Source organism: Stomoxys calcitrans, chromosome 5 (genome assembly GCF_963082655.1).
Source record: "Stomoxys calcitrans chromosome 5, idStoCalc2.1, whole genome shotgun sequence".
In the NCBI taxonomy this organism is placed as follows: Eukaryota; Metazoa; Arthropoda; class Insecta; order Diptera; family Muscidae; genus Stomoxys; species Stomoxys calcitrans.
Genome location: NC_081556.1, coordinates 152,738,273 through 152,756,304, shown reverse-complemented (window position 1 = coordinate 152,756,304; position 18,032 = coordinate 152,738,273). Strand labels below are relative to the sequence as shown.

At 40.1% G+C, this 18,032-nt stretch overlaps 1 protein-coding gene across 1 annotated transcript; it reads left to right on the top strand.

Moving 5' to 3' along the window:
- The first annotated feature begins 596 nt into the window (after positions 1–596).
- Positions 597–1,792, top strand: LOC106081166 (uncharacterized). The gene is made up of 2 exons (XM_013242948.2): positions 597–714; positions 777–1,792. Exons 1-2 carry the CDS (start codon positions 660–662, stop codon positions 1,661–1,663), a joined length of 942 nt encoding a protein of 313 aa, XP_013098402.2. The 5' UTR covers positions 597–659; the 3' UTR covers positions 1,664–1,792.
- Positions 1,793–18,032: the final 16,240 nt, after the last annotated feature.

Genomic DNA, 18,032 nt, shown 5'->3' with positions numbered 1-18,032 from the left:
AAATATATAATACCTGAGCAAAGCTTCATTCAAGATTTCAATAGACAGACCTACGGACATGGCTACATCGTTCTTAGAACTTAATATACAATCATGAATTCATATGCTCAGAAAGGGAAATTTTCATGTTTTGAAAACGAAATAACAAAATGAGTATACCAGTATCCCCATTCTTCTGTGGTGGGTATAACAATACTTGTTCTTTGTATTAGAAAGTGAAAGCACCACACCCATAACTCAGAAATTTTTTCAAAAATTTAACACTTTGGCACATCATGCAAAAATAACAATGATAATCTTTTGTTTAATATTAAACAATAACAGTGGCCTAATATAAAACTGATGAATATGATTTGCATAACTAAAACTGAAACTAAAATTAAAAACAATGGCAAATTATTACAATAACAATAGTCGTAAAACGATTTTAAATCGAACAAAGTCAGCAGGGAATCGAAATTGGCAAACGCAGATAATTCTATGTTTACAAGGTCCCTCACCAACAGTTACATGAAGAGGGGGAAGCGACAAAGTAGGAAATTGTATAAATAAGACTAGTGGAGGAAAGCCAACAATTTAGTATTAGCCACATTGTATAGCAGATCACACCAAGAAAAAAAGTTGGAAAAGGAAGCCGAGAAACTTCCTATTTCGAAAATATGAAATTTTTTGTTTTCTGGGCCCTTGTGGCCACAATGGGTGTGAAAGCTGCAGGTGAGTATCAAAGCATATGTATCTACCAAAAAAAATAAAACTTTTGCGTTTGGTGATTGCAGAAAAATCCGTTGTGATACGCTTCACCCCAGTCACAGCCGAGCAGTACAAATCTCTCTTGGAGGCCAATGAAAACAATGAGAATTCGCAGCGTTCCGATAGTCGTTTTATATCATGGTCCCGCCTCTCCAGTTTGGCCTCCAACTTTGATTTTGGCAAATATCTGAACAGATTATTTTCGGGAAATAGGGAGACCAAAAATTTGGGCAACTATCCGCTGTGCACACTCAATGCCCCCAATGAGGAGGAAGGTAGACAATTGGATATAGCCTCCTATCCATTTGAGGAATACATCAATTCACTCAACCTTCCGGGAGATTACAATCGAGGAAACCCGGTTATCAATTGTGTCTTGGTGTTGGATGAAAGCAAGAAAAAGTCTAAACCCAGCAAACGGCCTACAACAACTTTACCGCCACCCGTTTATCAACCTCGTCCTCCTCCACCGCACAACTATCCACCATGGTATCAACCTGCTCATCCCGGAGTTGAACATCCCCATAGCTATCCTCCAAAATATGGTGATCATAGTGAAGAGTATGGCAATAGCGATGATGGACTGAAGGACGACCATGACATCTATTCTGCCTATTATCCCCAATATCCTTATCCCTATGCCTACATGCCATATCACCAGCCTGAAGTGACCGATGACAATGACGAATTTGAAGAATCTCATGATGAAGATGAAAAACCCCCCGAACACCACCCCACCACACATCCTCACATACTGTCACACCTCAATTTACCCACTCAGGCATTGCAGTACTTACACCTTAAGAGTGATAGCAGCAGTCCCACTCGAAGGCCGCGTCCTCATTATGGCGCCAGACCACCACGACGCCGTCGTCTTCATAAACAAATCAGCCCATATCCTGAATCTTTGTAATGATTATGGTACATTTGGAAATTGTGACATGAAACTTCCATTGGCAAAACGAAAAGAAACAAAACCCCTTAGGCTAACTCATTTTAAGTATTTAAATGAAGAACAGAATTAGTGAAGAAGATATGTTTAAAAAAAAAAAGTTTTGTTTCATTCAATTTTTTTTTCTCCTTATCTTCGTTAGTTTTTGTGTGTCAAATGGCAAAAGTGTTACAAGGTCTTTTCCATTTGGTTACACGAGTATGTGTACCACACTCACACATGAGCAATGTTGTGATTGAAAAGGCCCCACTGCAAGGCTCTGGAAATGTTATCTGTGCTAAATTTTCCATGAACATTCCACTAAGGAACAGAGTATACTTTTCTCACATCCATAAGTGCAGTCCGATTTAAGTTTAAGCTCAATGATAAGGGGCCTCCATTTTAATGGAAAGTCAGAACGTCGTGCCGCATAGAGACACCACTTAGTAGTGAAGTTTAAACATGGCAGTATACCTCACAAATATAGCCAGCATTAGTAATGGGATAACCGCCGCTGAAAACATTTCTGATGTTCAAGCCGGGATTTGAACCCAGGCGTTCGGTGTCATATACTCTGCGCCACGGTGGCCTCCATCATATAACATAACGAAATATTGGTCTAAGACCCCATACCATATATATTTTCTTGATCGCCATTACATTTCAAGTCGATCTAGCCATGTCCGTCCGTCTGTCTGTCTGTCTGTGCAACGCTCGCTAACTGAAGCTAGGCGCTTGAAAATTTGCACAAATACTTATGATAAGTATAGGTCGGAGGAGATTGTAAATGGGCCATCTCAGTCCATATTAAGACATAGCTCCCATATAAACCTATCTTCCGATTATATTCTTGAACCTCCAGAGGGCGTAATTTTGCCCAGTGACTTTTTTACGACCTTTAGCATACGCGCCAAATAAGGTCTAAATCCGATAAACCGATCTCCCGATTATCTTTCTTAAGCCTATAGATGGCGCTATTCTTATCCGTTTTCAATCACATTCGATAGATGCGCTAAATATGGTTCGAATTGGTTTAAAACCTGATATAGCTCCCATAAAACCGATCTCCCAGATTATATTCTTGAGCCTCCAGAGGGAGTAATTCATACCCGATTTGGCTGAAAATTTACACAGTGACTTTTTTAGAACGTTTTTGTATACGTACCAAATATGGTCCATAACCTGATATAGCTCCCATATAAACCGATTTTGGATCTTGACTTCTTGAGCCTCTAGAGGGCGCAATTATTATCCGATTTGGCTTAAATGTATCATGTCTCGAAACAACTATGCCAAGTATGGTCGAAATCGGTTTATAACCAGATATAGCTCCTATATAAATCGAATTCCCGATTATACTTCTTAAGCCTCTAGAGGGTGCATTCTTATCCGATTTGTCTGAAATTTTGCATAATGGCATCTACTATTGTCCTTAGCATCCAAGTCAATTCGGCTCGAATCGGTTCATAACCTGATATAGCTCCAACAAGTAAAAGTGTGCTAAGTTCGGACGGGCCGAATCTTATATACCCCCACACCATGGATCAAATTTGTCGAGTTCTCTTCCCGGTACCTCTGTCGCGCTGTTTCATGCTATAGACCGATTCAGACCACATTTGACACGTATATTGAAGGTCATGAGAGAAACCGTTGTACAAAATTTCACCCAAATTGAATAGTGTGAGGCGGCCATTGCAGCTGAGACTTAAGGCGATGAGAGAATGGTTTTTGATCGGATACCTGAGACGACACTTAAGGTCGAGTTCGATGCACTGCTGCCAGCGGCACAGTCTTGGACTGACGGTATTGCCATCTTGAAGGTAATGTTACACGGATGGATCAAAGGTAGGAGAAGAGTTTGTCTGGGGGGCTTCATTGAGAACCCTGAGACAGAGACCTATTTTAGACTGGCTGAGCATAATACGGTCCTGCAGGCGGAGATCAGGGCGGTCACGAAATGCGTGAGGTAGTGTGCTACTAACTCGAGGACGTCGAGTGGGAAGATCTTTACGGACAGTAAACTAGCTATCAGGGCAATAACAGGCAGTACGGTAAGGTGACGAACAGTTTTGAAGTGTAAGAAGGAAGGCATAATCTACTGTCCTTAAAGATGTTCACTCACGAGAGCCGCCTGCAGGACCGTATTATGGTGAGAGAGTCTAAAACAGATCTCTGTCTCTAAGTTCTCAATGAAGACCACCAGGCCCACTTTGTCGCCTAGCTTTGATCCATCCGTGTAACATGATCTTCCAGACGGCAATACTAGGGTTCTGTCAGTCCCAGACTGTACCGTTGGCAGCAGTGTCTCACACTCGACTTCAAGTGTCGTCTAATGTATTAAATCTGAAACCTCTTCCATTCCTTCCAGGATTCCTATCATCGCCTCGATTATACCGCGATGGTATGAGCTGCTCCTATCCTCAATCCATTCACGCCTTAAGTCTAATAGCCGCAGTGGCTGCCTCTCACTTAATCTATATATCAATGGTTTGCAGTGCCTTAGTGGGCGTGGTCCTCTTACCCGACTTAGCTGGCGGTGTCGGAGAGTCGAAAGGCAGATAAAGTGATGCCAGGTGCGCTCCACCGTCTTCCTGTCTCATCACTGTTACATCCGACGTAGACAAATCTGGGGAAAATACATAATTTAACATTTTTTGACAAATAACGAAGGTTTTCGGCCGAGTACCAGTCTTAGCATAGAATAATTGGTAGTTGATATGGTTCAGTCCAGAAACTTTGTTTCGGGTCGTCCATGGCTCCTGAATTAAGGCAATATGAATCTTGCCTTTGCTGATTTTCTCTATCAGAGCGTGCGTAGCTGTCTCTTTCCGGTGGAGGTTTATGGGGATGGCCTCAATCATTGGCCCTCCATTGGGCTTCTTGGGAGTGGGTAATGGTCTTATCGTCTGCTCTCTGTTCTATAGGCTGCATTGAGTTTCCCGTCACTGCACTGCCTGATGACATATTGCCCATATTCGGGGTCCTTTGTCTATGGGGCCATTTTCGGGACCCACGGGCCCGAGACTTTTTTGGGATAAGACTATTACAGTTGTTAGAAGTCATAACGGAACACTGCGTAGAATTTTAACCAAATGGGACATAAGTTGCAGCTTCCAAGGGCTCAGGAAGTCAAATCGGGAGATCGGTTTATATGGGAACTATATCTAAATCTGAATCGATATGACCCATTTGCAATCCCCAACGACCTACATCGATATTGAGTATCTGTGCCAAATTTCAAGCAGCTATCTTTACGCGTTCGACCTCTATCGTGATTTCGACAGACGGACGGAGTAAATGCCTCCCGATTTTCATCTTGGATGAGTAATCTAGGGCATCTTCCAGTCTTTGGGTACATCGGTACATATTTAAAAATCAGGTTCAGGCATAAGACCCATCAGATAATTTAATAGCGATGTATGCTGTTGCTCCGGAAAACTACTTAACTTTGGTGCTTCCCAATTGCATAGCCCGCAAACTTTTGCATATTAAACACCTCTAAAATGGCGTCTGTTCCCCTTTATTCTTATACCACACCAATTATCTACTTTTTGCTTGGTTTTGCCATCAACCACAACTACCACATTTCTGACTAATAAATGAAATGTCAATTTATCACTTACTACCCAATATGCAATGCCAGTTGCCTGACTAAAGGCCAAATAGTGCTTCTTTACCCGCCCATGTAGCACATGGAGCTGTGAAAGTGTTACACATTTATGTATGAATGAGAACCTGGGCCCCACAGAACACGGGTGGACATAAGGATATATACACGACATTTTTGCTTAGTATTAGAATTTATCTTCTAAGCCCTTGTTTCTTTCGTTTCGTTCAGTTCTCTCTTTCCTAAACAAATATTGGACAATGGCACTGTTGTCTCAAAATATCCTCCAGCAATGAGTGAAAGTGTTGTTACTGTGTCGGATGCTGTTCTGCCATTGCGAGTTGGCCAACAGGCTGCAGGTTACTCGGACCAGAAAATGGCTCATACGACTTGACAATGCTGAGGCTAGTGGCACTGTGGGGAAGTGCAGTTGGAGACGCCTGACTGAGGAGACAACACCACTAACCAGCAACGACACATTGTCTCAAGCTGTAATGAAATGCTGTTGCAAATGCAAAAGGTGTAAAATGAACAGCCTTGTCATGACAGACCTACCCAGTTGGAAACTTGCAGATAAGACAGCAGTTTAAAATTTTACCGACTGGACGATGGAGTAAGAAAATGCTGGATGCTGGAAAACCTAAATGGAAGTGTTTAAGAAAAACTGAGTTGTATAATAATGCTGTTAAATGAAATGAAATTAGAAGGCAAGATTTTACATTCCATGGCCTTGAGTCAAATTTTATATATAACCAGTAAGGAAAGGCAAAAGTCGGGCGGTGCCGACTATATTATACCCTACACCACCGAGTATACGTAATACTTTTAATAGATAGTACTTATATTCAAATTTAGTCAGACTTTAATTTTGCATACCTATTGAAATATCGAATAGAACCTTATACGATTTTCTTACGATGGTACGAAAATTGGGGCTTCTACAGCCTTAAAAGTCGAAATGCATAAAAGGTGTACATGGAAGTTTTATCTAAATCGATTTTGATGAAATTTTGCACACGTATTGGGATATCAATTAAACCATCTCATGAAAAATTTTGTAGAGATCGGACTAACATTGGCCTTAAAAGGCCATATCGGATGAAAAATATATATGGGAGCTATATCTAAATCTGGACCGATTTTTATGGAACTTTGCACACATATGAGAACGTTGACTAAAACGCTACATGCCAAATTTTGTAAGGATGGGACGAAAATTGTGGCTACTACAGCTTTAAAAGGGCATATCGGATGAAAGATATACATGGGAGCTATATAAAAATCTGTTCCGATTATGATGACATTTTGTACACATATTAGGACGTCACAAAAAGCACTTCGTGCCAAATTTTGTAAAAATCGGATCACAATTGTGTCTTCTACAGCCTTTATAGATCACATCGGACGAAAGTTATATATGGGAGATATATCTAAATCTGAAGCGATTTCAATAAAATTTTGCACACATATTGGGACGTCACACGAAACATTCCATGGCAAATTTGGTAGAGGTCGCACCAAAATTGCGGCTCCTACAGCTTTAAAAGGGCATATCGGATGAAAGATATATATGGGAGCTATATCTAAATCTGAACCAATTTCAATAAAATTCTGCAAGCATTTTGGGTCGTTAAAAAAACACTTCGGGCTAAATTTTGTAAGAATCAGACCAAAATTGTGGCTTCTACAGCTTTAAAAGGGCACATTGGATGAAAGTTATATATGGGAGCTATATCTAAATCTAAACCGATTTCTTTCAGTAGCATTCGTCCTTGGACGAAAAAAGATACTTATGCATAATTTTGTGAAAATCGGACAACAAATGCGACCTGTACCTTGATTACAAGAATACATGGACAGACAGACTGACGGACAGACGGACATAGCTAAATCGAATCAGGACGTGTAAGCCGATCCGTATACTTATCGATGGGTCTAGCTCTTCTCCTTCTTAGCGTTGTAAATAAAGGCCGAAATCTATAATACCCTGTACCACAGTGGTGGTGCAGGGTATAAAAGTCAACTTGTGTTTGTCAGTTTGTGTGTTCCTTATAGACTCAGAAACGGCCGAACCGATTTTCTTGAAATTTCCACAGATGGTGCTGTGGTGAAAATAGGGTACTAAATTTTTTGATATCTAAAGGGGGAGCGGACTCTCCTCTTTATCCTTATTTTTAGAAACGCCAGATCTCAGAGATGAGTGGTGTGATTTAAATGAAATTTTGTGTATTCTCTTATAATCACCTAAAAACAAAAATTTGGTATTCAAATTTCGGATGGGGTACCTGTGGGGCCGCCCCACCCCCAAGACCTACAATATATATATATATATATAGACTCATTACGACAATATGGCACTCAAATGAAAGATAATTAGGATTAGAAAACGTATCTGATATCTAATTGTCGGACCAAGAGTTTGGGGGACAACCCCAACATCCAAAACACCCCTAAATCGTACATACAATATTTGCCTACCATGGGAATATGGGACTAAAATGAAAGGTATTTACGAGTAGAATACCAATCTGATATCCAAATGTGGGACAAAGATTCTGGGGGTCCATCCCTTCCCCAGAACACCCCCCAAACAGAACTGATTTACTGACCATGACAATATGGGGCTTAAATAAAAGGTATTTGAGTGTTGAATACGAATCGGATATACCAATGTGTGGGGGGCCGCCAGTCCCAAAAACACCCCCAAAGAGGAAAAATTTGCGACCATAGCGACCATAGGCTCAAATGAAAGGTCTTTGGAGTTACAGCACGAATTTTATATCAATATTCGGGAAAAGGTGTCTATGGGGCCACCCGACCCCCATAACTCCACCCATATAGGACGTATTTGCTGATATGGGACTCATTTCAATATGGGGCTCAAATAAGAGGTATTTTAAAGTAGACCACGAATCTGTGATATATATATTCAGGGCCAAGTTACTGAACGGCAGCCATATCCTCCAAAACACCCTCCAAACCAGTCATGTTTGCCTACTATGGAAAAATGGGGCTCAAATGAAAGGTATTTGAGAGTAGATCATGAATCTGATATCAAAGTTTGGGGGACGCCTCATTCTATGAACTCTAACTAAACCAATGGTAATATGGAGTTTAAACAAGTAAAAGCGTGCTAAGTTCGGCCGGGCCGAATCTTATATACCCTCCACCATGGGTCGTATTTGTCGACTTCTTTTCCCGGCATCTCTTCTTAGGCAAAATAAGGAAAAAATAAAAGATTTGCTCTGCTAGTAGAGCGATATCAAGATATGGTCCGGTTTGGACCACAACTAAATTATATGTTGGAGACCTGTGTAAAATGTCAGCCAATTCGAATAAGAGTTGCGCCCTTTGGGGGCTGAAGGAGTAAAATAGAGAGACCGATTTATATGGGAGCTGTATCAGGCTATAGACCGATTCAGACCATATTAAACATGCATGTTGATGGTCATAAGAGGATCCGTCGTACAAAATTTCAGGCAAATCGGATAATACTTGCGACCTCTAGAGGCTCAAGAAGTCAAGAGCCAAGATCGGTTTATATGGCAGCTATATCAAGTTATTGACCGATTTGAACCTAATTTAGCAAAGTTGTTGGAAGTCGTAGCAAAACACGTCGTGCAAAATTTCATTCCAATCGGATAAAAATTGCACCCTCTAGAAGCTCAAGAAGTCAAGAGCCAAGATCTGTTTATATGGCAGCTATATCAGGTTATTGGCCGATTTGAACCTAATTTAGCACAGTTCTTGGAAGTCGTAGTAAAACGCGTCGCGCAAAATTTCATTCCAATCGGATAAAAATTGCACCCTCTAGAAGCTCAAGAAGTCAAGACCCAAGATCGGTTTATATGGCAGCTATATCAGGTTGTGGACCGAGTTGAACCATACTATGCACAGTTGTTGGATATCATAGCAAAACACGTGGTGCAAAATTTCATTTCAATCGTATAAGAATTGCGCACTCTAGAGGCTAAAGAAGTCAAGAGCCAAGATCGGTTTATATGGCAGCTATATCAAAACATGGACCGATATGGCCCATTTACATTACCAACCGACCTACACTAATAAGAAGTATTTGTGCAAAATTTCAAGCGGATAGCTTTGCTGCTTCGAAAGTTTGCGTGCTTTCGACAGATAGACGGACGGACAGACGGACGGACATGGCTAGATCGACATAAAATGTCACGACGATCAAGAATATATGTGCTATAGGGTCTCAGACGAATATTTCGAGTAGTTACAAGCAGAATGACGAAATTAGTATACCCCCCATCCTATGGTGGAGGGTATAATAAATGGTGTTTGAGACAAGAGCACGATGCTGATATTTTTTTCAAGGTCCAGCAGGGGAGCACCTTAACCCCGGAAACACTTCTAAATCGGACATCATGAGAATATCGGGCGGAAATAAAGTATTTTTAGAATGGCATTAAACCCACCGCGCAGCATAGCGGGCCCGGTTCTGCTAGTAATGAACAAAAATTAAAGAATCCGGAGATACATACATAATGCCAGCACATTCTTCAAGTTGCACATTCTCCAGATTGACGTCTAAGCACTAAGACTTTGAACTGGTCGGAGGCCATTTGTGAAGAACTCTTGGCCAAATATAGATGGGGCTAAAAACCTATGTTTACAGTGAACTTCGAGAGTAGAAGAGGGTAAGGATTATATTAAGATGATATGACCTTTGGGCTGATCTCTTATTCACTGACCATAACAATCCCAGGGAATAGTTCCAGGGAAAGCAAGAGCAATGACGCTAAGTACCAAACGGCTCGTCAATAAAATCATGGATCCATAATTACGAGTAACAAGCTTCTGTAATTGACTTCAATGGTACTGGGCTCGGCATACAAGAGATATGGGACGCACTAAGGCATTTGAAATTCCAGCTAAGCACTACGCAAAAATCCAAATTTGACGGACACATTTCCTTTAGGAACAGCGGGGATAGTTCCCTTATAAAAATGAGTGCTGCCCTATTAAACCGTCTTGACTCAGTACAAGTGCACCCTTTGTACTCCACAAATATAGCCTACAGTTAGGGGTAACCACCGCTGAAAATTTGTCTAATGTTCTCTAGCCAACGGGGCTCCGTAGCTGACCTTAATCAGTGTTCAGTTTTTAGCATATAGACGGTTATGGCCCTATACCCCTTTTGAATATTGAGACGATCCAAAATCCAATACAAATCTAATGATCCACTGATATTTCCTTTTTAAGAAAACATCTTTCCCATAAAGTCAGTGTCTTTTATATTTCCAACTGGTTAGATAAAAGCCTAAAGCTTGTCTATTTATTCGCGGCAACATTTCTATGTCCAGAACTGTACAACACCATGGAATTGAAACAATAATTACTTTTATAGCTGCAGGCAAGTCAACTCATTTGGTGTGACACACTTTTTTAGTGCGAACAGTTGAACTTCAGAACCTTGTCTTGAGTCGAACAATGCAATCACAAGATAAGACGACAGGATTATGCATTTGATGTGATGTGAATGGGTGGCAGTGGGCAATATGAAGCCAGCCACATCAAAATGGAGGATTAGTGTCATACAGCCCCACACACATACACAGGCATACACACACTCTCTCAAACGCACATATGGTAAACATATTGAAATTATTGTTTAGAGTACATAGGATGTGCAATTTTGCTCAGATCCATCAGTAATTTGATGGTATAACAATAACCCAACAAACAAGTGTTGTTCTTTCATTACGACCAAGCAGGCTGCAATATAACATTTGAGTTGATATTAAAATCGATATACACACATACATAAATTGTTAAAAATGTGCGTAATATGGGAGGACACTACACTGAAAAAATATTTGAAAAACGAGTAGGGATAGTTAAAGTCGGTAAAAGCAGACCTTTTGAAAAGAGGGTGGGGATATTAATCCGCTCCATGCCACGGTGGATATAATACACCTTAGCTAGTAATGGGTTTATTGTGAGCTCTAAATACTAAAAATTAACAATTTTTGTTTGTTTCTCTTTCGAGACGAACTCAATTATCGGAGATGCAAATTGAAAAGGAAAGCCAAAGATAGCAACACACACCAACCACTATGGGACGCGTTTCGTCTTTGGTTAGAAGACTTTTCAACCATATTAGGTATGATGGCTTCAAGGGCCATGCGTTGGTATGTTGTATTTGAATCGTATTAATAGCGAAAGCGCATCTATGATACAATTACCACATTAACCAAGCTCAACAACCCTGCTTATTAGCTGTACTTTTCCCAATGCATGTATTTTTGTGTAATGACAGACATTCATTCTGTGACAAATTAAACATCTTCCGTACCACACATGATTTTGTTCATCTGTTGGAAGTTGTATTGATGGCTTCGAACGCTAAGACAACGGCAATGGCTCTCGCTGTTGCTCCGTGTGCCCAGGTTCGAATCCTGGCCTGGTAACCTCTGTATTCCTCAAAACCGTTCGGGCTGCCAAATCTTCACTTGTGGACCCATTGCCAAAAACTGCTGGATAGTGCTCAAAAATTGCAATTTTCTGAAAACCAAAATTCAAATGGAAACCAGTAAGGAAAGGCTAAAGTCGGAAGGAGCCGACTATGTAATACACTACACGTACAGTACAATTATAAATTCGGGCAATAGATAGATGTATATGAGAGCTATATCTATAACTGAACAGAGTTTTATACCCACCACCGAATAATGGGGGTATATTCATTTTGTCATTCGGTTTGCAACACATTAAAATATTAATTTCCGACCCTATAAAGTATATATATTTTTATCAGCGTAAAAATCCAAGACGATCTAGACATGTCCGTACGTCTGTCTGTTGAAATCACGCTACAGCCTTTAAAAATAGAGATATTAAGCTGAAACTTTGCACATATTCTTTTCTTGTCCAAATCGGTCCTTGGGCTAAATCGGACTATATTTTGATATAGCCCCCATATAGACCGATCCGCCGATTTAGGGTCTTAGGCCCATAAAAGCCACACTTATAATCCGATTTTTCTGACATTTGGGACAGTGAGTTGTGTTAGGCCCTGCGACATCCTTCTCCAATTTGGCCAAGATTGGTCCAGATTTTGATATAGCTGGCATATAGACCGATCCGCCATTTAAGGCTCTTAGGCCCATAAAAGCCACATTTATTATCCGATTTTGCAGAAATTTGGTACAGTGAGTTGTGTGAGGTCCTTTGACATATTTCTTTAATTTGGACCAGATCGGTCTAGATTTGGATATAGCCGCCATATAGACTGATCCGCCGATTAGGGGTCTTATGTCCATAAAAGTCACATTTATTATCCGATTTTGCTGAAATTCGGGACAGTGAGTTGTGTTAGGCCCTTCGACATCCTTCGTCAATTTGGCTCAGATCGGTCTAGATTTGGATATAGCCGCCATATAGACCGATCCTCCGATTTAGGGTCATAGGCCCATAAAAGCCACATTTATTATCCGATTTTGATGAAATTTGGGACAGTGAGTTGTGTAAGGCTCTTCGACATCCTTCGTTAATTTGGCCCAGATCGGTTCAGATTTGGATATAGCTGCCATATAGACCGATCCTCCGATTTAGGGTCTTAGGCCCATAAAAGCCACATTTATTATCCGATTTCGCTGAAATTTGGGACATTGAGTTGTGTTAAGCCCATTCTCCATCAATATGGCTCAGATCGGTTCAGATTTGGATATAGCTGCCATATAGACCGATTCTCCAATTCAGGGTCTTAGGCCCATAAAAGCCACATTTATTATCCGATTTTGCGAAAATTTGACAGTGAGTTGTATTAGGCCTTCAACATCCTACGTCAATTTGGCTCAGATCGGTCCAGATTTGGATATAGCTGCATATAGACCGATCTCTCGGTTTTAGGTTTTGGGGCCATAAAAAGCGCATTTATTGTCCGATGCTGCCGAAATTTGGGAAAAAGAGTTAAGTTAAGCCCCTCCACATATTTCTGCAATTTGGTCTAGATCGATCAAGATTTGCATATAGCTGCCATAAAAACCGATTATGATTTTTCGACCGGATTTTGAGCGAAGGTGGTTCACATATATATCCGAGGTGGTGGGTATCCAAAGTTCGGCCCGGCCGAACTTAACGCCTTTTTACTTGTTAAAGACTGTAGCGTGATTTCAACAGACAGACGGACAGACGGACGGACATGTCTAGATCGTCTTAGATTTTTACGCTGATCAAGAATATATATACTTTATAGGGTCGGAAATGGATATTTCGATATGTTGCAAACGGAATGACAAAATGAATATACCCCCATCCGTCGGTGGTGGGTATAAAAATGCATCATTTGGGTTCCCAAATGACCAAACTCGGCACGGACGTCGAATGATCGAATAAATACAATTTACTTTTCACGTTTGTCAAAAAGCCTAACATAGTCCACTATGCCAAATTTCTGCGAAATCGTATTATAAAAGAGCTTTTCGTAGTTTCAAGGCCTTAAAACGGGAAATCGGCCTATATGGCAGCTATATCCAAACATAAACCGATGTTTGCGAAATTGACCGCGGATGTCGAAGGGAATAACTTAGCTTACTATGCCAGATTTCAGCGAAATCGGGCAATAAATGCGCCTGTTATGAGCCAAGATCTTTAATCGGGAGATCGGTATATATGGCAGCTATATCCAAATGCAGCCCAATACTTGGAACCAATGTCAAGGAGCCTAACGCAACACATTGTGCCAAATTTCAGCGAAATAGAGTAATAAATGTGGCTTTAATGGTATTTCTTTTATAAGCAGTCTATGTTCATGAATGGACCAAATCGTTCAATATTTGGCTATAGCTGCCATATAGACCGATATGCAGATTTGTGGTCTTAAGCCTGTAAAAACAGCATTTTTTATCTGATTTCGATGAAATTCGAAAAAGTCAGTTGTTTTAAGCCTTCCGACATACGACTTAAATATGGACATATAGACCGATCTGCCTATTAAGGGTCTTAAGCCCATAAAAGCTGCTGTGTCAAATTCCAGCGAAATCGGGTAATAAACCCGATTTCTATATGAAATTTAACACAGTGACTTGCATTAAGCTTCCCGTCATCCGACCAGTATATGGTCCAGATAAGACAACATTTAGGTAGATTTAGCTGCCATATAGACCGATCTTCCAATTAAGGATCTTAATTCCATAAAAGGCGGATTTGTTGCCCGATTTCGATGAAACTCTGACTTGTATAAGAGTTCTCGGGACCTGAATCAAATATGATCTAGAACAGCCCCCGGTTGCATATTACTATGGATATGGTAGTGGAGTTGTGATAAAAGAGGATGGTTATTTTATCCCTGGTGGTGGTATCCAAAGTTCGGCACGGTCATACTTAACGCGTTCTTAGTTGTCTTTTTTTTTGATATTTCTTCTCAAGAGTAGATAAAAATGTGGTTTCATATAATTATTTTCATTTTTCTCTGTGCAAATTTATCCTGCCATGGCTAAACCATATTTGATTTTACCTCACCTTCCTCCCCAGAATCTCTCCCTGGCTTTACGTTGCACTGGGCCGTTATAAGAAAAAACTACAAAAAAATAAATGCAACCACATGAATGCAAATTAAATTTGAATATTTTCAATTTCTTAAGTTTGAGTTCTATGCAATACTCATCTTATGTCAGAACCCGTCCTCAGACATCAGATGTCATCTGCATCAATATTTGCATTTTGATTGAATGTCACAGAGGAAGGATATCTCACAAATTCACATGCATGCAATACAATCTCTGGTGTTCAACATATGCTTAAATGTATTTACAACAAAATGCACACGCATGGTGGTATTAGGGTGGAACGCTTCAATAAAGGGCAATGGCATTGAGTATGTTTGAAAAGTAAATGTTTAAGGATCTAGCCTAAAAGGCTTTTATACAATACCAAGGAAGTTTTTCAAGGTTTTCAATAAATGGGACAATGAAGAAGTGGGACAAATGGGACAATGTGCTAACACAAAACATCCTTATTCCGTTTTTAGCAGATATTAAGGAATTTCATCCCAATAAATGACACTCGCTTGTACACTTGTATTAAACAGCTTTATTTATTTATTTTGTTTTTCTTTTTCTTTAGTAACAGTTGAAAAGTCTTAAGTGATTTCGAAGTTGTTTGAGGACATGCATGGGAATACGCATGTTATCCCCCAAACAACAATCTTAGATTTAATTTTAAACTTTCTTTCCTTTCCAATCAAAAAGGGTGATTAGTCTGCTGATTTCAACAAACACTATCTGCTGATATTAAGTGTATTATTTTAAAGTTTTTGAACGAATGCACACAAATCTTTCTTATATCCACTACCAAAGGATATTCATATTTATATATTGGGTTGCCCAAAAAGTAATTGCGGATTTTTCATATAGTCGGCGTTGACAAATTTTTTTACAGCTTGTGACCCTGTAATTGCATTCTTTCTTCTGTCAGTTATCAGCTGTTACTTTAAGCTTTCTTTAGAAAAAAAATGTTTAAAAAAAGTATATTTGATTAAAGTTCATTCTAAGTTTTATTAAAAATGCATTTACTTTCTTTTTTAAAAAATCCGCAATTACTTTTTGGGCAACCCAATATAATATTCATTTTGTCATTCCGTTTGTAACACATCGAAATATCCATTTCCGACCCTATAAAGTACATATATATTCTATCACCGTAAAAAACTAAGCCATGTCCGTCTGTCTATCTGTCCGTCCGTCTGTTTAAATCGCGCTATAGTCTCTAAAAATAGAGATATTGACCTGAAACTTTGCACAGATTCTTTTTATACCCTCCACCATTGGATGGGGGAATACGTATTTCGTCATTCCGTTTGTAACACCTTGAAATATGCGTCTAAGACCCCATAAAGTATATTCTCTTGATCGTCGTGACATTTTAAGTTGAACTAGCCATGTCCGTCCGTCTGTCCGTCCGTCCGTCTGTCCGTCCGTCTGTCCGTCCGTCTGTCCGTCCGTCTGTTCGTCCGCCTGTCTGTCGAAAGCACGCAAACTTTTGAAGAAGTAGAGCTAGCCCCTTGAAATTTTGCACAAATATTTCTTATTAGTATAGGTCGGTTGGGATTGTAAACGGGCCAAATCAGTCCATGTTTTAATATAGCTGCCATATAAACCGATCTCGGGTCTTGACTTCTTGAGCATTTAATATGCGCTATTCCTATCCGATTTGGCTGTAATTTTGCACGTGGTGTTTTTGGTATCACTTCCAACATTTATGCGACGTATGGTCCAAATCGGTTCATAACCTGATATAGCTGCCATATAAACCGATCTGGGATCTTAAGTTCTTGATCCCCTAGAGAGCGCAATTCTCATCTGATTTGGCACAAATTTTTGTACAACGGCTTCTCCCATGGCCTTCAACATACGTGTGCAATATGTTCTGAATCGATCTATAGCTTGACACAGCTCCCATATAAACCGATCTCCCGATTTTGCTTCTTGAGCCCCGAATCGGACTATAACTTAATACAGCTCCTCCTCCTAAGTCCATATTCAATATTCTTTGTTTGCCTTAAAAGAGATACTGTGCAAAGAACTTGACAGATGCGATCCATGGTGGAGGGTATATAGGATTCGGCTCGGCCGAACTTTGTACGCTCTTACTTGTTTTGTTTTTTTTTTCTTCGCAGGTTAACTGCGAAGATAAGCTATATCGGACTATATCTTGATATAGCCCCCATATAGACCGATCCGCCGATTTAGGGTCTTAGTCCCATAAAAGCCACATTTATTATCCGATTTTGCCAAAATTTGCGACACTGAGTTTTGTTGGGCCGGTCTCTCCATTTGAGGTCTTGGGTCCAAAAAAAGGCGCATTTATTGTCCGATTTCGCCGAAATTTGGGACAATGAGTTGTGTTAGGCTCCTCGACATCCTTCTTCAATTTGGCCCAGATCGATTCAGATATGGCTATAGCTGCCATATGGACCTATCTTCCGATTTTGCCGAAATTTTGAACAGTGAGTTGAGTAACGGCTTACAACATTTTTCTTTAATTTGGCCCAGATCGGTCCAGATTTGGATTTAGCTGTCATATAGATCGATATTTCGATTTAAAGTTCTTGACCCATAAAAGGCAAATTTATAGTCCGATGTCGCCGAAATTTGAGACAGTGAGTTGTGTTAGGTTCCTCGACATCTTCAGATTTAGATATAGCTGTCATATAGACCGATCTTTCGATATAAGGTCTTGGGCCCATAAAAGGTGTATGTATTGTTCGATTTCGCCGAAATTTAGGAAAGTGAATTGCGTTAGGCTCTCGACAACTTTCTGCATTTTGGTCCAGTTCGGTCCAGATTTGGATAAAGCTGCCATATAGACCGATATCTCGATTAAAGGTTATGGACCCATAAAAGGATCATTAATTGTCCGATGTCTCCGAAATTTGGGACAGTGAGTTGTGTTAAGCTCCTCAACATCTTCAGATGAAGATATAGCTGTCATAAAAACCGATCTCTCGATTTAAGTTTGGGTCCATTAAAGGTGCAATTATTGTCCGATTTCTCCAAAATGTGGGTCTGTGAGTTGCGTTAGACCCTTCGACTTCCATCTTTAATTTGGCCCAGATCGGTTCAGATTTTAATATAGCTGCCATATAGACCGATTTATCGTTTAAAGGTTTTGGACCCATAAAGGGCGCATTAATTGTCCGATGTCGCCCATGAGCATTTCACTAAGGAACAGGGGCAAACTTCTCACATATCAATGAGTATAGTCCGATTCAAGTTAAAG